The sequence below is a fragment of the Echinops telfairi genome, unplaced genomic scaffold, assembly GCF_000313985.2.
Source record: "Echinops telfairi isolate 266 unplaced genomic scaffold, ASM31398v2 ScPeMD7_23;HRSCAF=83, whole genome shotgun sequence".
Lineage (NCBI taxonomy): Eukaryota > Metazoa > Chordata > Mammalia > Afrosoricida > Tenrecidae > Echinops > Echinops telfairi.
Window position 1 is genome coordinate 67,984,895 of NW_022103920.1, and position 20,997 is coordinate 68,005,891.

Here is a 20,997-nt window from a genome sequence, read left to right on the forward strand (position 1 = left end):
GCTATCAGGATCATGTTTACATCTTTTTAAAAGGAAAAATGTGTTTTTGGAGGTTTACGGAGAAATGTAGATCCCCACTAGGTGATTTGTACACAAATTGTTCAGCATCTTGGATCCACTCATCACAGTGTCTGAGCATTCTGATTATTTCCTGTGATCTAATTCTCCTACCCCTTACCTGTTCGTCTTTGATTTAAAGTAACCATTGGCTGTCTGATCTCATATAAATGGTTTTTTTTAAAGAAGCGCAGTGTTCAATGATGGTCATTATATTGTCAGCCGATCTGTTATTTAGCTAAACGGTGACTTCAAGGGCTAGTTTCCTTTCAAGGTCGGAGAACATCTCAGTGCAGTGGGCTCAGGCAATCCTGCAAAGCATCAACCGGCCCAGTGAGTGCAGATATTTTAAGGACCTGTAGGTTGTGTTCTGCATTTCTCTGCCCTTCTATCAGGATCCATCTGCTGAAGTTCTTGTCAGAGCAGTTGGTAGTGGTAGCTGGGCACCAGCTCATTTGTTTTGGGCTCCGAGTAAATGAGACTGTGGTTTGTGTGGACTTTGTCCTATGAACTCGTTTCCTCTCTGACTCTTCCACTTGTTTCTTTCCTTTAGCTCTGAAGGAGTAGATGCCAATAGTTGTATCTCAGTCACTTACAAGCCTTTAAGACCATGACAATACTCAACAAACTAGGATTTAGAACCGAAACTTTAGGAACTTAATTGATTGTCATTATTAAGTATATAGCTCTATTTACTGAGGGCAGCATTGAAGGTTGACAGAGAAAGCTAATCATATTAATGTGGAAAGTGTACTGTCCACTTGATAAAGCCTCCATTTCACTCTTACAAATTTAAGCACATGAGCTCGGTAACAGACACTTTGGTTAATGCTGTGCAAGCATATTTTTGCTTAGTTTCATTTTCATTGCTGATGGCGTACATAAAGATTGCTAGGAAGTGTGAGTGCTGGATAAGAGAGTAAGCGATGCCTTTCCAGATGGCACTTTGGTAGGTGCCAAGGCCAAATCCAAACCCATTGCCACGGAGTTGACTCTGAATCATTGCAATGCATATGGGTCCGAGCAGAACTGTGCTTCATGGGGTTTAAATGAGGTTTGCAGTGGCTGTAATCTTGTGGAGCACCGGTGGTGCAATGGTTTTATGAGTTGGGTTATTAACCACAAGGACAGCTGTTCAAACCCACCAGACAGCTTCACAGGAGAAAAGCGAGACTTTCTACTTCTGTAAAGACTTACAGTCTCAGAAGCCCACAGGGGAAATTCTACCCTGTCCTATAGGGTCACTGTGAGTCAGAAGTGACTCAATGGCGGTGAATGGGATATTTAGTAACCTTGTGGAAGTATATTGTCAGGCTTTTCTGACATAATGCTTGGTAGACTCAAAGTGCCAGCCTTTTGATGGCTGTCAGAGTGCAAATCATTTTGCCACCTAGAAACCTTTGGTTCAAGCAGACATCTCATTCATGTTTCAGTTCACTGTTTTACATAGTACAGAAGCCATCCATTTGGCTGTGATTACTTATTAAATGCATTGTGTTAGGTTCTAGGAATATTGTTATAAAGAATATAGGACCCTAACTTGAGGAACATATCAATGCTACTTAGCAAAGTGCAATGCTACCAAGCCAAAATTATTTGCTACCTTTATTTACCTAGACATTTCATAATTTCTGCAAATGTCTGACTGGAAACAAGTGAACAAACAAAAATCGCAGTGCAATGTATAAAGTTAGAATTACCCTTTATTGGGATATAAGTCTATATTCTCCCAAAATGTTTGTCTAACAGACTGTCTTTTTAGTAATGTCATTTCAAAACTAAATCAAGTATAATTGAATATAATATACCTCTTCTACCTCCTAGAGATAAATTGAGGGGACATTGACATGCAATGGCTGTTAGGTTTAGAAAGTGTATTACAAGCATGTCACCAAAAATAATGCTAAAAACTCTATTTCATGTCATCCTCCCTCTGCGTTGATTTTGATTGATAACAACTGGCATGAGGGCTCTCTACATTGATAGTGACTCAGAGCCACGGATTATGGGTTTTCACAGAAAACAAATTTATGTATTTTGATTTGCACTTACATAATAAAGTCAGTTCATTAAGCAGAGTTCAAAAATTAGATAATTACATTGAATTTGGTTTTAAAAGTTACAGGTAATATTGGATGACGTCCTTAGTGATACTGAGATCATTACTGCAGTCTAGAGATAACATAAGAAATTGTGATCAAGTTTAATTCGCTCAATAAAATTTAGACAATGCCTTTAATTTCAGTTTATTAAAATGGAGCATCATACATGTGATAAGTCAATAAAAGCAAGATTGTTTTGTACAAGATATTGTTGGAGGACCATGTATGAGGAGATGAGTTACAAATCATATGATGAAATATTTTCCCCAGACTTTCATTATTCAAACCCTGAAGGCCACCACTTAATAGCGAACATAAGGTGCACTTCTTTCCTATGGAACTGGGCCTTCGCGTGTCCTCTCCTTCATTCACTATGCTCCACAGAGATCTGCTGAGAATTACGAGGCCACCACTTAGAATCGAATCTTATCGAAGATTGTAAGCATTCTATAGCCTGACATGCCCATGTTTCCCATTTTAGACCTGACTGATCTTCAGATAACAGATGGTGGTACAAGTAATTGGAAAATTGGCAGACCTGTCAAGAAAGTATGCTAGATGGGACAGAACTGCCATGCAGGAGCACAGAAAGTGTCTCTGAAGTTAAATTTATTGTTGTTGTTGTTGTTTTTTATCAAACAGTGAAGTAAAACTACCTAGCTTACTCCCTAAAGTGAACACATTCAAGCCGTAGGTTTCAAAAGTAATTTTTAGAACATTGATGATATTGGTTGCTTTTGAAACATATAAAAAAATTTTTGTTAAAATATATAGAGCACCCATTGCAAATATTTAAATATTACATAATTTTACCCTTGGCGTTTATTGTCTTTTTCCTTGGATTACTGAGATCATAATCATTAATACTTCTTCAGGTAAATACAATTAAAATGTATTAAGTATAGCTGATAAAATGCCCTAAAGTACATATTTTAATATTTTCTAAAATTTATTTCACAGGAAGATGAAAATGAAGCTGAAAGAAAAAATATATCTCAGGAGCTCAGCATGGAACAGAAAAATCCAAAAAAAATAAAAGGATTTTCTGTAGTGTTTTGAAAAGTTTGCAACTTAAGTAGTAGTGGATCAAAATTCTAATTGTAAAATGTTAAATTGTAAAATCTAATTCACCAAATGTTCTCAATAAAGTCATTAAAAATAAAATAAGAGCCACATTTCTAATTTGTATGATTTTTTTTAGAGCCATTTAAACTTTTACTTAAAAACCAAACCTTTAAAGTGGTTTTATTTTAAAAAGAGAATTCCTTAACAAAATAGCAATAGATTTTAATTTGTAACCTAAATGATAATAGTTCTGGCTGACCTAAAAAACAAGTCTCAAAGTCTTTTTCTCCATTTCTAGCTTCTGTTGTCTTTTTCAAAAGCATTAACAGAATTCCAGTGATTAATATAAAGAGAAGGCAGCACAGTTCAAAAATTGATAGGAAATGCACATGAAAATAAATAAAACCAAGTGGAGAGCAAATGTTTTGAGAATGATGAGGGCAATGAATGTACAAATGTGCTTTACACAATTGATGTATATGTGGATTGTGATAAGAGTCGTATGAGCTGCTAATAAAACGATTAAAAAATAAACCCAAAAAAGAAAATAAAACCAACCAGAGCCATAAGATGAAATATCATTTTGGGTTTAACCAGTTGAGGTATTAATAAAACTCTAAGATCTCAGGGAGAAACTGAAACAATATAATGTAACATTATTCTCTGTGGCAAAAAGCAGTGCCATGAGTTTTAATTCACAAAATATTTACTAAGTGTCTATTAGGTACAGGGCCTTCAAACACCTTTTCTAGAATTTAATAAAACAGCTTTTCTTACATATTTTCTCTGGCTTAAGAATGTCCCCAAATTCCTCTGATCCCTAACTTTATCAGCCTTTTTACCCTCCTGGATCCAATTCCTAAGCTATCAGTTGCCAAGCACAGATGGAACAAGAATCCACTTGTAGTTTTCAGAGCCAAATGTTTTTGGCAGAGGTCTTTGTTTATTTAAGGCAGAATTTCTTAAAATGAAAATTCAAACTCTGGGAGGCTTATAACAGAATGCCAATGGCCAGCTTCCCTGGGAGAATGGGGTCAGCATTACTTTTCTCACATGCACCTAAGAATCTCACAAAAGGTATGAACTGTAGGTCGAACTGGCAACCATGGCACTGACCTGGGAAAGACTCCTGTGAGTCCTACAGAGGCGTCATTGGCACGTGGCCGGGCCGTAGGTACGTCCAGTCAACTGGCGCGCGGGGGCTCTGCGCCTTGGAGAAGAACTGTGGTCCGTGTGGCTGTTTTTCCAGATGGGGACCTTTAGGCCTTCCTTCCGAGCTTTGAAATAATGCCACAAAACGATCCCTGTTAGAAAACCACTCGCTCCCACAGAGGGCCTCATGGAGTGAATTTCAGAGCAAAGACGAAGGCAAAGATTCGATTGAGAAGGCAAGGCAGAGGGCCTTTGCAAGCATAGATTTAAAACATTTACTTGACCCTTCTTCTTACATTGCTTTGGTTCCGATACCGATCTTCACACAAAGCAGGTGTGTAGCAGCAGTGTCGCTGTGGCCCAGAATGCCAAGATAAAAGCTGGTGAAGCAGATCCTGTGTGCGATGGAGCCGTCATGGCAGGCCTCAGACATCTGCCATGAAAACTTCTCCTGGAAAGTGCTCCGACTGCACGCTGTCCACGGCGACTTACAGGGCCCAGAGAAACAAGGCTGTTCCCGCTGAGCTCTGGCCTTCCCAATTTCATGGCATACATTTTGTTGTTGTTGTTGTTTTTCCCCATGAAAATGATTTTTTTCAATTAATTGGGAGTTAATACATATATTATTGCATAGTTCAATCACATCAAGCAGAATCGTACAATTGCTACCCCAGTTTCCAAGACCCTATGACATCGTCTCTCCCACCCCTTACTGCTGTACTGCCCCCCACTCCCAAAACACTGTTCTACTTGCTGTCTCTATAGGTTCATCAAACACGACTTCAAGAGGGAAGCCTCCAATGATGTCCACCTCTGAGATACACCCTAATATGAACAAACAAAACACAAACCCAGAAAATGTTGAAAACCAAATCAGGTCCAACATGCGTCAGAGGAGGATCAACAGACAAGGTTTTAACTGTTCAAGTCAGATTTATGCCTTTGATCTTCCAGACTCTGGCCTTCCCAGTTTCACTGCATACTTTTGCTACGATTCCAATCATGACATGCCGCCATTGAGTTGATTCCGACCCCTAGCAACCTTACAGCACAGGGTACATGAGCCCGGTGGGTTTCCAAGACAGTAACTCTTTAGCTAATGTTCATTATGCCTATTACGCTCCAGGTACAGTGTTAAACACTTAAAATGCTTTGATCTTTTAACAAACAAACCCACTGCCATCCATTGGACAGCCTATAAGACAGAGTGGAACTGATCTACAAGGTTTCGATGGCTCAAAGTCTAGATTGTAAGTCTTTATGCAGGCAGGCTGCCCTATCTTTCTCCCATGTAGCTGCTGTGGGGTTCGAACATAGACCTTTGGGTTGGCAGTTCAACACTAAACCCACTGCACCACCAGGGCTCCTTTTTCTCCAATGAGCAATGTGAGGCTGGGATAGAGGGAAATAAATTACCCAGTGGTCTATAGCTTGTTTTGTAGCTATGGATAAGCTTTTCAGCAGCTACTTCCCCTGTTTTGGCAAGTCAATCCGTCTTCCTTGTCTGCTCTTACTTTGGGAGCTCCACTGAAGCCTGTTCACTTTGTGGGGGACCCTGCTGGCACTGGAAATACTGGTGACATAGCTTCCAGCATCACAGCAATACACAAGCCGCCAAAATATGACAAACTGACAGACAAGTACATTGACAGGGAACCGCTGGAGGTTCAGGCTAGATTCCAAAGAGGACCTGGAACAAACGACATCAGTGCTACTATCAGATGAATCTTGCATTTGACTATGTGGAACACATGGATAACCTTGAAAAGGCCAATTGCAGAACACTTGATTGTGCTCATCCAGAACTTGAACAGATCAAGAGGCAGGTGTGCCAACAGAACAAGGGACACTGCGTGGCTTAACCTCAGGAGAGATGTCTACTAGTGCTGTATCCTCTCACCATACTTATTCAGTCTGGACGCTGAGCAAATCATCAGAGAAGCTGGAGTCTATGAAGAAGAATGTGGCATCAGGATTGGAGGGAGGCTCATTAACAGTTTGTCAATATGCAGATGACACAACCTTGCTGGCTGAAAGTGAGGAGGACTTGAGGCACTTGCTGATAAAGATCTAGAATTGGGCCTTTAGGATGTATTGCAACTCAACGTAAAGACAAGCAAAATCCTTACAAGTGGACCAGTAAATAACATCATGATAAGTGGATAAGAGGTTGAAATTGCCAAGATTGTGTATTTCTTGGATCCACCATCAATGCTCAGGGAAGCAGCAGATGTAACCTTAGTCTCTGTGGCAAAAAGCAGTGCCATGACTTTTAATTCATAAAATATTTACTAAGTATCTATTAGGTACAGGGCCTTAAACACTTTTTCTAGAATTTAATAAAACAGATTTTCTTACATATTTTCTCTGGCTTAAGAATGTCCCCAAATTCCTCTGATCCCTAACTTTATCAGCCTTTTTACCCTCCTGGATCCAATTCCTAAGCTATCAGTTGCCAAGCACAGATGGAACAAGAATCCACTTGTAGTTTTCAGAGCCAAATGTTTTTGGCAGAGGTCTTTGTTTATTTAAGGCAGAATTTCTTAAAATGAGAAGACGTGTTACGTTAGGTAAATCTGCTGCACGAGAACGCTAGAGTTTTGAACAGCAAGCATGTTACTCTGAGAGGGGTGCTTGACCTGAGCCACGGTATCTTCTATTTCATCATATTCGTGTGAAAGTTGGACACTGAATAAAGAAGACCATAGTAGGACAGATACATTTGAATTGTGGTGCTGGGGAAGAATATTGAAAGTACTTTGGACTGAAACAGACAACTGGATCTGTCCTGGGAAAAGCATTGCCAGAGTGCTCCGTAGACACAAGAACAGCAAGACTTCGTGTTATGTACTTTTGACAAGTATCAGGAGAGACCAGTCCTGGAGAAAGACATCATGTTTGGTAAAGTGGAGGGGTGACAGGAAAGACTGACACAGTGGCTGCGTCCATGGGCTCGAGCTGGGAACCATTGGCACGGGACCTTGTGTTTCATCCTGTGGTGCATTGAGTTGCTGTGGCCGGAACCGACTCAATGGCACCCAACAGCAACAGCATACAGCATACAGCATGTAGCATACAGCATATAGCATACAGTATACAGCATGTCGCATACAGCATACAGCATATAGCTAGTACCTGGCAGAGCAGAAATTCAAATCCAAGCCTTTCACCATCTTCCCTAAAAAATGCAGTCTTGTTAGCGCTTCATCCGTCTTGTTGGCATTTGTTAGCAATTCATCAGCTACCCTTCAGTTATTTCTCTTCCCCGACTAGTTAACACAATGTAATTTATTTTGAAGTCGTTGGCTTATATGAAATGGAAAAAACAACAAAAAGAATAACAACTATTCTACCGGTTCCAAACAGTATTTTTTTAACCTTGCGTCACAATATGAAACCACTTTATTGTTTCTCGATTATTTTTCATGAGATCTTTGAGTAGAGTCATTATTTGGTGATTAGCATGTTGCCATGTTACGTCATCACAACTGGCCTTTCTAAAGTAAGTTCGGTGTGGAGAAACACATGCGACAAGGCTTGTCTACAGGCCTTTTACATACTTATATTTAACTTGTACCTTTAACATTTAAAACCCCAGTTTTCCTTTTTAAAATGCTTCTTATAAATACATCCTTTGGTTTAGGAGAGTAACCCATAAAACAGAAACTCCTTAAATTTCCTTTAGCATATGAAGCAAATGGAACTCTTGCTACGGGAGGGAGTATGCAAATGGAGGCCACTTTAGAAAAGAGATCTTATGAAATCAAGCATGCTCTCAGGTCAAAAAAATTAACTCTGCCAACAGTTGCTTCCAGCTCATAATTCCACTACTAGACACGTAAGCGGGATAAATGCAAACAAAGCCCCCACAAAGGCTGTGATGTGAGTATTTATAACAGCTTATTCTGACCCCCAAACGGAGACAATTTGACCTTTTTTTCCCCTTCTCACATGAAAGTCGTATTTTATTCTGATGAATTTTTTCAGAAACCATTTGTCACGCTATACTGTGCAGTAGGGGTCACAAAATTAAGGTTTGGTCCTTCAATTTCATTCAGGGAAAATCAAAAGCTTGTGCAACAGTATTTCTAACATCAAAGGCACTTAAGTCAGAAGTAGTTACTATCGACAAAAGACGCCGGTGGAAATCTAGCCATCACGCTTCAAAAATTATTCAGTGCTTTATTTGAAAATGTGTAATGTATTTAGCACTTTGTAATGATTCCATGTTTTAATGATGCTCTTTTACTTTGAATGTGCTTTTGCAGTTAAAAATACATTTAAATCCAATTTAAAATTTTAAATCACAGCTACATCTTCTGGAGAAACTCTGTCCATTTGCATTGGTGTTAGAAAGCCTGATGGAGTTAGAGGTACGTGCTCAAGTTGCTACCAACACTTGGGCTGCACTGCTTTGAGCTTCATTCCAGGCACACCAAATAGTGCATGCTCATCCTCGGCTGGAATGGTTTTCCATTTGTAACTCTGATCACTCAGGTGAAATGAGGTGAGTCTAGGTAGTTTTACTTTCCTAACAGTTTTTAGAAAACGATAACGACATTCCAACTGCTTATTTTATGTGTGTGTGTGTGTTGTAAAATAATCATTAATGACTTTCCTCTAAGCTTAAACAGTTGGAGGCATTTGCTGAATATCTTTAATCTCATATACATTATACTTCGTCTTGTTTTCCCCAGATGAAAAAGAAACACCCCCCCCAAAGATTACTCTATAAACTGACCATATGCCAAACAAAAAAAGGAGAAAGTTTCCAATAAATGCAGCTCTCACGTAGTTACTGAAGATTACACAGATGCCCACTGACACCCATAAAAGAAGTAAGCTCAATCAATTGCTTTGATCTTTCTGCAGTGGCTTGGCTTCCTGAGGTCTGTATACATTTATTTCTACTGGTTGAGTAGAGCCTGGAGTGACTTACCGCTCCTAACATTAGGTTAAGGTCCACTCTGAACATGGAAGGTGGATTAGAACCCTTCTAAACCTAGATTTCACATTACTCCAAGAACAACTTTTACATGCCCACGAATGCGTAAGTTCCTACCCCACCCCCCCACCCCACCCCATCCTGGACTAACCCAAGCAATCGCACTAGGTAATAAACGTCTCCCCACGGTGAATGCAATGTGGAGTCTATGGCTTTGTAACCTGGAGAGGAAGTTAAGTCCTAATGGCAACAGCACAAAGATGCACACAACAGTGGCAGAATACTGATTTGTTTTAGAAAAACTATTAATTCACTTGTTATAAAGCCAAGTAAGAACAACCCTTTAAAACTGTTGAACCATGAAAGCCATTTTCCTTAAGGATGTTAAATTTGGGAAGAGACTCCTGAAATTTATAGCTTTGATGAGATATTCTTTGCCTGCAGTCAAGATGAGAGCCAGCTCATTGGTTTCCCAGCATGACACCTATGTGTTCTTATGTGCACGGGATACCATTAGACTCATAATAACCCAGCCTGCATCACAGTAACGTCTGAAAGGTTCACTTTTGTCTCTCGGTATAGGTCTTTTATTTACACCTATAGCATACTAAATCTCCTACTCCAGAAAAGAAGATATGCCAGCTATAGTGAGACTGCCAGTGTATTGAAAATAAAATCACTAGTTTCATAGCCTTGCTTTTCAAGCTCAAACTATCAGTAGACCTGGTTTCTAGAAAACAATAGCTCCTGGAACCGGCTGTTGAGTGGGTAAACCTGAAAATGAGTACCTTGCTGTGAGACAAGTACGTTGTTGCAGGAAGTGCAGGTCTCTGTGATCTAAGTCGCTGTCCATCCTTATCTATCGTTTTTAACACTAGTCTAACTCTGAAGGTGACACAAGACACCGGGGCTTTTAAAGACAGATGAATGCTTTTACTCAGAATTCAGAGAAATGAGAAAGGCAACTTAAATAGTACCTAAAAAAAAGAAAGTAAGAAAGAGCTAATGATCAGATCACAGGAGGTAATAATCACACCAGGATCCATCAGTCTCTGTTCCATAATGAAATCACATGTGTAAGAACTCTGAAGAAGAAGAAAAGAACCTATTATTTGTTAAAACAAAAAATCATTATTATTTTTTGACAGCTGTCCATAAAATTCAGGACTAAAGAGCTTAGTTCTATAGGCTATGTCCTTAAGTTGAGGCACATTTTAACAAAGCAATTTGTCGATAAGCCTTTGATCTCACTACCATATTATTATCATTATTATTATTTATGGAACGCTTCACGAACGTGCGTGTCATCCTTGAGCCGGGGCCATGCTAGTGTTCTCTGTATCGTTCCAATTTTAGTATATGTGCTGCTCAAGGGAGCACAGTACCATACTTTTTATTATCAACAGTTTCAAATACAATTAGTCAAGAAAATAATTCCCACATAAACCTCACTCAGATTTTAAGAACATCAAGATTTTGGCGTACTGATTCTATTTATTTTTTCTTCTCTTTCTACCTCATTATATCAGATTCGAGACTCCTACACACAGAGACACTTTCCTCCTCCCAACAGTTTTGCGGTTAGTGGATAGATGGGATTGATGTGTTTTTCCCATGCAGGTGCGCGTTTTGCTGTGTTTCCGAGTACAGTAATGTGAAACGGGTGGCACAGTAGTGGAAGAGCGGGCGGCAGCATCTTCTGTGTCATTCACTTCAGACCACGTGTTTAGTGAAGTACAAAAGAAGATGTTTATTCTTATTTTTTATTAGCAATGATGTAAGAAGCAGAAATTACACAGACTCTCAGTTCACATTTGCATTTTTGCACCTTAGGCAGAAAAATAGAACTAATCAGAGCTGCAAATCATAAAGGAGGACACATTTCAACCTCCAGAGCATTGTTACAACCACGACACCTTTCTGCTGATCCTAACAAGGGACAGAACTGGTGCGTTCTGCAATGCCCCCCGAACATACCTCGTTAGTGAAAATCACACTAACAAAGGGAACATCTGTTCGCTGCTACAATTCATTCTCTCAGGCACTGCTTCTCGCTATCCTTCTGACAGTGCTGATTTGGGTTTGAAATTGTCTGTTTGGTTATGTCACATTCTGGAAGTCATGAATAGTCTTATGGAAAATATTTTAGTAGGGTGTTTGTCTTCAGGGTTAAAGGAAAAAAACAAAACAAAAAATTGCTCTGGAATCAAGACCAATTCATGGTGATCCAGGTACCCTTCTAAAGATCCAATCTGGGAGTTTCTTCCTTCATCTGAGCCAGGCATCTTCTGTTCAAAACTTTCTTTCCTAGGGTATCTTACCTAGACCCCCCTGAGAATCAAGCTCCTCGATCCCTGCCTTCCAGTAGCCCAGAATCCCTTTACCACAGAATTCCACATTCTCTCTTTAGGAGTAGGATCCCAGAACACAGCTCGGGAATATGATGAATCAATTCTTCATGGGTATCTTAGTCACATGACACTATGCTGAGAAGACTGCTAATCCCTGAAGTCTCTGATTAAAACCAGTAAAATTGTATTTTTCACAAACACTGGCTGACGTGGATCAGGTGCCATTCCTTGGCTGTTCTTTAATGACAGCCACATCAGTGTGTGTGTTTCAGAGGCCTTTGTACACACACACACACAGAAATCAACCACACACTTCATTACTTCAGACCCCAAGGGGTGCATCACTCCCATTCACCTTTGTAGCAGCCAGAACTCGAATATTAAAAAGGCTGAACATGTGATGTAAAGCAAATTACCTGATATGACTCTTTTAGCTATGGACTTGGTAACTTTTAACAAATGATTGGGTAGGCTATGCAAATGCGAGGAGGTGATTGGTGCCCACCAAGTGGATGAAATAATATGCCAATAATGTAAATAAGATGCATGACACCCTTGAGGAAGTGGGACTATGCAGATAAGGCATGGAACCTCCTCTAGCATGGAGATTGGTCAATTTTGTCACCCATATAGGCTTAAAACAAGGCAGCCTGGAGGCAGAAAAGGGGATCTCCCTGCCATATATAGGAAAAGAGCCAAAATTGGAGTATGTCTTTTGACCTTGAGGTTCCTATGCTGAATTTCCTTGATCTGAGTGACAGAGAGCTGTGATACCAGAGATGCTGAGAAGTAGTAGATGCTGAGAGGCAGCGGACTCAAGAGACCTGAGCAGGACAGAGCAGTGGGATTCTTGGTCCATAGAGTGAGTACCTCTGAGTATGGTGGTGCGGTAGAGCGTCTCTGGGCACGTGACAGAGTTAATTAAGTTTGCTGGCTTGTGGAGCTGAGTAATTTGTAGCCAAGGTGAGTGCCTCTTGGCACTTAATTGGGAGAGCTAAAACAGTTTTGCAGCACTTGCCTGAGCAGGGCACAGAGTGAATGACCATGGGGCTGAGAGAGGCTTAGGACCAGAGAGTTGTAACAGCAAACACAGCTGATAAAGAGGCTGTCCTGATCAAAGAACTGTGTGCTGGGTCATTTCTGATCCTGAATTGTAACCTGCTTCTTCCCCAGTAAATACAATTATTCTGAATATTGTCTGAAACTTTGGAGTATCATTGGCATTACATGATTGAACCCACAGAGAAATAGTGCCATGGGGTGAGCAGCTGGTGCTAGAATTGGTGAAAAGGTTTCAAGGTTGAGAGAGTCTGACCACCAGCTCGTAGGAATCACACATATCGAATCCGTTTGTGCGGCTGATGCTGATGGTCTTGATTGCCTTCCTCCTCCTCCCGTGTAAAGGAAGAGATTACTCTGATGCCATGCCACTTTTACAGGGACTTAGTTTTAAATGTCTGCCTGGGAAGAGACAACACTCTGGTGAACACAGAGCATGGAATTTGCTATAACGAGTTTTCTTTTTTTTAAATCATTTTATTAGGGGCTCATACAACTCATCACAATCCATACATACATCGTGTAGAGCACATTTGTACATTCATTGCCCTCATCATTCTCAAAACATGTGCTCTCCACTTAAGCCCCTGGCATCACGTCCTCATTTTTCCCCTCCCTCCCCGCGCTGCTCCCCGCTCCCTCATGAACCCTTGATAATTTATAAATTATTTTGTCATATCTTGTCCTGTCTGACATCTCCCTTCACCCACTCTTCTGTTGTCTGTCCCCCAGGGAGGAGATCACATATAGATCCATGTAATCGGTTCCCGCTTTCCAATCCACCCTCCCTCTACCCTCCCAGTATTGCCACTCACACCACTGGTCCTGAAGGGATCATCTTCCCTGAATTCCCTGTGTTTCCAGTTCCTCTCCATACCAGTGTACACCCTCCGGTCTAGCCAGACTTGCAAGGTCGAATTGGGCTCATGATCGTGGGAGGGGAGTTTTCTTATGACTTATGAGCCCTGGTCGTGTAGTGCGTACTTGTTGGACTACTCACCTCAGGATAACAGTTTGAACATACCATCTGCTTTCTGCTCCTACAAAGATGTTATAGCCTCGGAAGCCCAGAGGGGCAGTTCTACTCCGTCCTACAGGGTGCTTTGACTTGGAAGCAACCCAATCATAGTAAATTTTCTTTTCCTGTATTTATCCTAATGTATTTCTCCCTTTACCCGGGAGCACTCTACAGTATAGTGTAACTCTTAAGAGCATCGGTTTTGAATTAGATCAACTTGATTTCTAATTCCAACTCTAATATATATATATTTATATATATATATAAAAACTTTGGGCAGTAACGTAATATTTCCGAGTTTTTGTTTTTACACCGTAAAACAAAAATTATGCGATTTCTCTTGGAAAGCATAGTAAAGTGGGATTGCTTGATATGGCTCTTTAATCCGCAGTCTTTGTAATTCCCACACAGTGACTGGTGGGAACAGGTAAATAAGATGTACAAGACCCTCACTTGGGGACTGGTTAGATCTGTCATTCTGCTGGATGTAAAGCAATCCATTTCAGAAGGAGGAACAGAGTCCAATGACCGTCCAGGAAGAAGAGCCGTTGGTGGAGCCCATACAAGATCCCTGTGTGAAATGGCTGTGGCCCCTGTGTGAGGCGTGGTGGCTGCAGAGGCCTCAGCACCAAGACCCTCATGCGACAGAGCAGTGGTGGTGCAGGTGGCCTGGTGTGCCTTCCAGCCCACAGACTGAGTACAGCTGAGTGCCTTCAGGCAAGGGGCTGGACTGCAGAATGAGGGGTCTTTGGGGCATAAGACTAGAAACACATGCGCATGGGTGAAAAGAGGCACTGCTGTGCACCGAAGAACTGTGCCCCTATTGATTGTTAATTGCGATTCATATCCCCTTAACTAGCCTAATAAACCCCATGTCCTGAGTGCTGTCTGTTGCAGCAGAGTAGAGTGCTATAGGAAAGATTGCTGGCACCATCAGTAAATAAGGATGGCGAACAGAGGCATGTCTGACTGCTCCCTCATTGTAAGCATCGTTCGGCAGAGGTGGAGTTGGATCCTGCTTCCCCTTGCATAGTAGGAAGGGGCCAGATGTGGTCCCCGGGCCATCTCCTCAGGAAGGTAGATGGGATTTGGGCTTTTCTTCCTCACTCCATGTTCCAGTCTTGGTACATAAAAATAGAAACCTTCCCAAAGACATCAATACTTCCACCTTCTTGAGGACTATGGAAAAGGTGTCTACTTTTCTCTTTGCCTCTTTCGAACTGCATCCCACTGTAGGAAGGGCTGATTTGATTCTTCCTCAGGCCTCATGCTCCTTTCCTTGACTCCACTATTATGTGTAGCTGTATATATCTGTACCCAGATAAGTAAGTCAGAGCAGCTCACTGGTGATGCAGCATAAATCCCATTTTCAAATACAGCCTATCTTTAACAGTAATACACTGATGTCATATTGGTCAAAGGTGATTCTAATTCCCACATGGCTACTTGGCTTCTCTGACTGTTGCTCAATCGGTTCACATTCCCAAGAAAATAAATGGGGAGGCCATGACAAGTCTTGCTCAGACTCTCGAGATGCTAGATGTAGGTCTGTGAGCACTATCGCTTCCCTAGAGGGCATGCCCAACTAAGTTCCCACCTGCCTTGGGCTGGCCGCCATACTTCTTTCCCTTATAGTTTCTCCTTATCCCCGTATGCTGTGCTGTGTTGCTGCTCACCACATGTTACATTTGCTCCCTCAATTACAGTACCTATTATTCCAAGGCTGCTTTTATGTTGATGATTGTTTCTAAATTAATTCACTAAGCAGCCAATTCTATGAGCTACCCACTGTGCAGTGAACTGTCTTTTCCTTCATGTATAACATAAAAGCAGCTCCTTTAGTAGGAGCTAATAATAGGTATTACACAACACAGAGCAGAACTATCAATGCCGACTCATAGTGACCCTATAGGACAGGACAGAACTGCCCCCATGAGTTTCTGAGACTGTAACTATTTATAGGAGCTGAAAGCCCTATCTGTCTCTTGCACAGTGACTTGTGGTTTTGAACTGCCAACCTTGTGAATCATGGCTCAATGCATAATCACCACGCCACCAGGGTAGAGCAGTTAAATAAGCCTGGTGGTGGGAAAACTCTCCATAAAAACAACGAGCATGGCCTTGTAGACTTGGGTTTCATCAGAGGTAGTAGCAAAAATAGTGCCTCAGAGTGATAAAATAGCATAGGTAAAGCATTGTTAAAGGGCAAAGATGATTTAAATTGTCTATATTCAAGAGAACAAACGGCAGGAAGTGAGAGATGAGTCTATGAAGAGAGGACGAGGTAACTTGTGAAAAGTCTTGGGGTTTGCTAAGGCACTTGGACTTAGTTCTGTAGAACTGCATCCATATTGAAATTACAGACATTTTCTGTTTTTTCAATTGACATTTGAGCCCCATCCTAAGCTCAATTAAATCAGAATTTCTGGGGTTGCGGCCTGAGCTTCAGACGTTTTTGAAAAGTTCTCCAGGTGATTCTAATGTGCAGTCACGGTAGCGAATCACTGCTGTAGGCAATAAGGAACCAGGGAGGAATTTTAATCAGGGAATAACACCATCTGATTTGCCTTTGAGGAAATCTGCCCTGTCACTGTGCGGAACAAAGCTCCCTGACTGCTCTACTCAGATCTGTCAGTAGCCCCAGGAGTGTTTATAGAAAAACAGGGCCTATCATCACCCAAACCTGGAAACAACTCTCAATGTCCTTTGTCTTTATATAGCTACATATAAAGACAATCAAATTCTACTTGGCCATAAAAACCCCACCTACCTGAGTCATCTGCAGCCCTGAGTTGTCCTGCTAACCCTAAGGTCAGCAGTTCAAAATCATGTTACTCCGTGGGAGACAGGCGAGGCTTTCCACTCCTGTAAAGAGGTACAGCCTCAGAAACCCACTGTCCTTTCCTATAGGGATGCAGTGAGTCAGAATCGACTAGATGGCAGGGAGTGGGTTGCCTGGGCCACATCAACACGATTTCTACTGCCTCAAGTTCTCTGTGCCAGGCCAGAGTCTGCCTGTGTTTCCTCTCTGGCTGGTCTACTCTCCAAGGAAAATGATTATGGAGTTAGGCCAAGGTCACAGTGCTCGTGACCCCCCCCAAAAGATAAAATCCAAAACTTTGAGAAAAGTTAGACAGCATTATGCTTTAAATATTCCGAGCACATGCGGGAAGATATATTTCCCCGACTTGTAAAGGTTTGCATTTTTCTGCAGTTCACTGAACAGGCAAAATGTCAAAGGGAAGTCTAAACTCCTGGTGCCCATCGTTTCTATTATAAGACATAAAAGAAGCTGTGAACTTCTCTTGGTAGCACAGCAATAACGAAAAGAAAATCGCCATCTACAAACTCCTCTTGTTTTGCACTTGTTCAACATTTATTTTTCTATTTTCCTGTCCCTGGTCAGGGCCCCACATGTGCCTGCTAGGTTCAGAAGAAAGAATTCTGTTTGTCAGTCACTAGTGCCCCTAGGAAACCACGAAAGGTCGACAGTGGACTGGGGAGGGGATAACAGAGACAACACACACATCTGCCTCCATTTCCAATCCCAACATTGCTTCAGAACCTCCCTGGGGCTTCCAGCCACTGTCCCCGGGCTATGGGGCCAGCACACTTCCCCCAGCACCCCATCTGTTATGGCTCCACTGCTGTCAAGCTGATTCTGGCTCATAGTGATCCTAGAGGAGAAAGATTGGGAAACTGCCCCCGTGGGTTGCTGAGACTGGAAGTCTTCACCAGAATGGAAATCCTCTTCTTTCTCTGGCAGTGTGGCTAGTGATGTTGAGCTGCTGGCCACGCAGTTACCAGCCCAAGGTAAAAGTATAACCACGATGCCACCAGCGTTTCCAAGGGAAGGAGATGCCTGTTTTTTTCATTAAGCATTTACTTTACAAAACTTGTAAATTCTTTCTCTGCCTCCTTTGAAATAGAGATATGTAAATTCCTTTAAAACACTACATAAGCTTCCAGCCAATTTACAACCCAGGAATGTTCTATCCAGGACCTGGAGCCATCTCTTTGGGATATAATCATGGAGGAAGAGAGGTCCCCTGCTTCTCGGGGAGGATAGAGGCCTCTCAGTGAGAGCGGAGAAGCTTAACTTCACCAGGCACCTGGCTCCAAGCTGCAAAAAATCTCTCTGTCACACAGATATGAAGAGTATCCAGTTCCCTGTGGATAAAGACAATTAGCAATCACAGCAAGTCCTGGTGGTATATTGGTTACACGTCAGGCTGTTAACGTCAAGGTCAGCAGTTCTAGACCACCAGCCACCCTTCAGGACAAAGACAAGGCTTTCAGTTCCCACAAAGAATGACAGTCTAGTAAACGCAGTGGGCCAGTTCTACCTACAGGGTAACTCTGAGCAGGAATCAATTCCTGACTCCTCAAGAGAAGAGTGAACTCAGGCCCCACTGAGGTGTTAGCTTGAAGAATAATGGACGCTTATACCCTCTTTCCAGAAACTCTGGTGGGGTAGTGGTTCCACATGCGATTACTATCCTCAAGGTCAGTGGTTTGAAACCACCAGCAGCTATGCAGGAGAAAGATGGGGCGTTCTTTCCATAAAAAGTTACAGTCCCAGAAATCCACAGGGGTCACTATGAGTCAGCATCAACTCGATGGAAGTGAGTTTGGTGTTTGGTTATACTCTCCTTTACCGATGCTAAGATTGTTTTGCCTAAAGTACCAGGAGGTAATCTTACTTCTCCCCCAAGAGAAATCATTTCCACCTCAGAATCGTCCACTCTAATCTGTGTGACAGAGGCAGCCCTGCAAACAGGGATCCTCACCCCTGCCAGGGCTCTGTCTATGGTTTAAAAAGAGCCATGGGGTTTCTGAAAAGGTGTCAAAGTTCCCTGGTGGTTGAATATTTTAAACGCCTTTTTAAATAGATTCCACTCCTCAGGGATGCATCTATCAACTCCCTTCATAGACACATTTTCCAAAAATGTTCTTTGAAGTGCAACTCTGGTACACATATCAGGACAGAGAGTAAAATTATAACAAAATAGCCAAGTTAGTGTGGAGACCAGCTCTTAAGGTGGCTCCCAGACTCCCTGCCTCTTCATAGTCATCCTTTGTGGAATACTTCCCTTTGAGTTTGACTTGCTTCTAATCAGTTATCTTTGGGAAAGGTAGGATGCACACGATGAAGCATATGCAATTGGATGATGTAAGATCACTTTGAGGAAAGAGGATCCTAGATGTAAGGCGCTGAGGAGAGCCTGTAGGCATGGTGAATGGCTTCCAGCAACAGGTCAGCAGGAAAATGAGGGTCGGGCTCATTTTCTAAACTATCTGCTCAGGCTTCAACTTGATTCATTGGGGTTTGACCACCTGCTCAGAATTTGCATCTCCATGCCAGGTATATTGAATCAGAACCTGCATTTTAACAAACGCTTATGTGTCTGCATTTTAACAAGGGCTTAAGAGTCAGCTGGGGCTCTATAAGAATCTTGTTAAATGGTAGATTTCTGATGCAGTCTGTCTGGCATAGGAACACCAATGACCAGCGTGGGGTCAACACAGAATGAACTAGTCAGACGCTCTTCTTAATCAGCCCCAAGGAAATGAAGTCTGCCAGCGACCTGAATGAGCAGGAAAGGGAATCCTCTCTCACTGGAGCATTCAGGAGAAACCCAGCCCACTGCCGTGTTACCTGCAATTTTGCAGAAGACCCAGTTAAGCTGTGGTCAAACTGCTGACCCACAGACACGGTAGATAATAAATAGTGTTGTTTTGAGCGAAGTGCATGGTAATGTGTTACAGTATAATAGGTCACTCGCACAGTCAATGTTTTGAAAGTATGTTTAGCCGATCACTGTTCCCATATCATGAAAAAAATGGAGGAGTCATGCTTGGGAACAAACACGTTCACATTGAGTCCTTACAGCTACAAGGTAAGTAGAGTCACGATCCGCATTGTGCAATTGAAGGAAAGTGTACTTTAATAAGTAACAAAGCCAAGATGTGAACCTGGATTCGGAGCTCCAAATCCAGCTCCAATACCACACCATGGAGTGGCCTTCCCCACGAGAGCGGGAAGGCAACAAACCAGCCCATCCCCCAGCCCCCCCCAATTAAAGCAGAACTTGAAGCCCTGGTGGGGTCATGATTAAGCCACATCTACTAACCAAAGGTTAATCATTTGAATCTACTAGCTCTGTTCAAGGAACCTGCCCCTGGACCGAGGACTGTTGTTGCGATGGCATCCCAGAGTCAGTTCTGACTCTGCTAACGCAGGAAACACCACGAGACAATCCTCCTCTCTCCAAGAAGATCGTCTCGTGGTGTTTCCTGCGTTATCATCTTCCGGGGAGCAGAGCCCCGGGTCTTTTTCCTTCGAGTACCTGGTGGGTTTGACCCACTGATTTTTCTTTCTTTTTAAAAATCGCTTTACTGGGGTCTCATACAACTCTTATCACAATCCATCCATACGTCCATTGTGTCCAGCACATTTGTACATTTGTTGCCATCATCATTCTCAAAACATTTGCTTTCTGCTTGAGCCCTTGGTATCAGCTCCTCATTTTTCCCCTCCCTTCCCGCTTCCCCTTCCTCAGGAACCCTTGATTAATTTACAAATTATTATTTTGTCATATCTTACACTGTCTGGTGTCCCACTGATTTTTCAATAGGCAATTGAACACTGTACCCTGTGCGGCCAGAGCTCCTTCCCATGAAATTGCAGCTGAGAAAACCCTGTGGTCGCTGAGTTGAAAGGGGACACTTGAACCACAACAAGGCACTTGAACCACAACAAGGGCGAGGTTTACATTCTTTCCGGAGATTCCACCTTGTAAAGGGGACCAGAAAGCTGTGGGCCTCTAGAGTGATTTTGCCGCCACTCAAACCCCCAGGAGTAAACTTGGTGGAGTGCATTCTTGACCTTGAAGCATAAAGGTAGTGTGCTTTTTAAACTAGTAAAGGGTCTATAGAAAGTCTGATAGGATCCTAGTGTTTAGAAAATACTTGCATAAAACAGTGATATAGCTGGAAAATGTGTATCAAAACTGAAGCTCTATTATCATTTAAGTGATTTAAATCCTTGTGGGAACTGGGACCCACCAATGGACATCACTGACTTTTTCTAAAATATATTTCAGTTACATAACATAAACATTAAATATTACATTCGTGTGCATCATTGTCTTTGAATAACATATGAGTGACACTCTCTCACTGTCTCACTGCCTCACTCTCTCACTGCCTCACTATCACTCACTCACTGCCTCACTCTCTCACTCA

At 42.0% G+C, this 20,997-nt stretch overlaps 1 protein-coding gene and 1 non-coding gene across 3 annotated transcripts in view; one reads left to right on the forward strand and one right to left on the reverse strand.

The window, feature by feature from the left end:
* PHF14 (PHD finger protein 14) overlaps window positions 1-20,997 on the forward strand; it is a 222,628-nt gene that overhangs the window by 182,139 nt on the left and 19,492 nt on the right. The window contains exon 18 of one of the 2 annotated variants that reach the window (XM_045288971.1): window positions 3,120-3,334. The exons of the other annotated variant lie outside the window; for it this stretch is intronic. Coding sequence (XP_045144906.1) covers window positions 3,120-3,218 — 99 coding nt within the window. The 3' untranslated portion in view covers window positions 3,219-3,334. Of the gene's footprint in view, window positions 1-3,119; window positions 3,335-20,997 lie in introns of those variants that run through there. 2 annotated transcript variants of the gene reach the window in all.
* Window positions 10,595-10,701, reverse strand: LOC115869243. Its single transcript, XR_004046065.1, has one exon. It is a non-coding gene; the product is annotated as a U6 spliceosomal RNA (small nuclear RNA).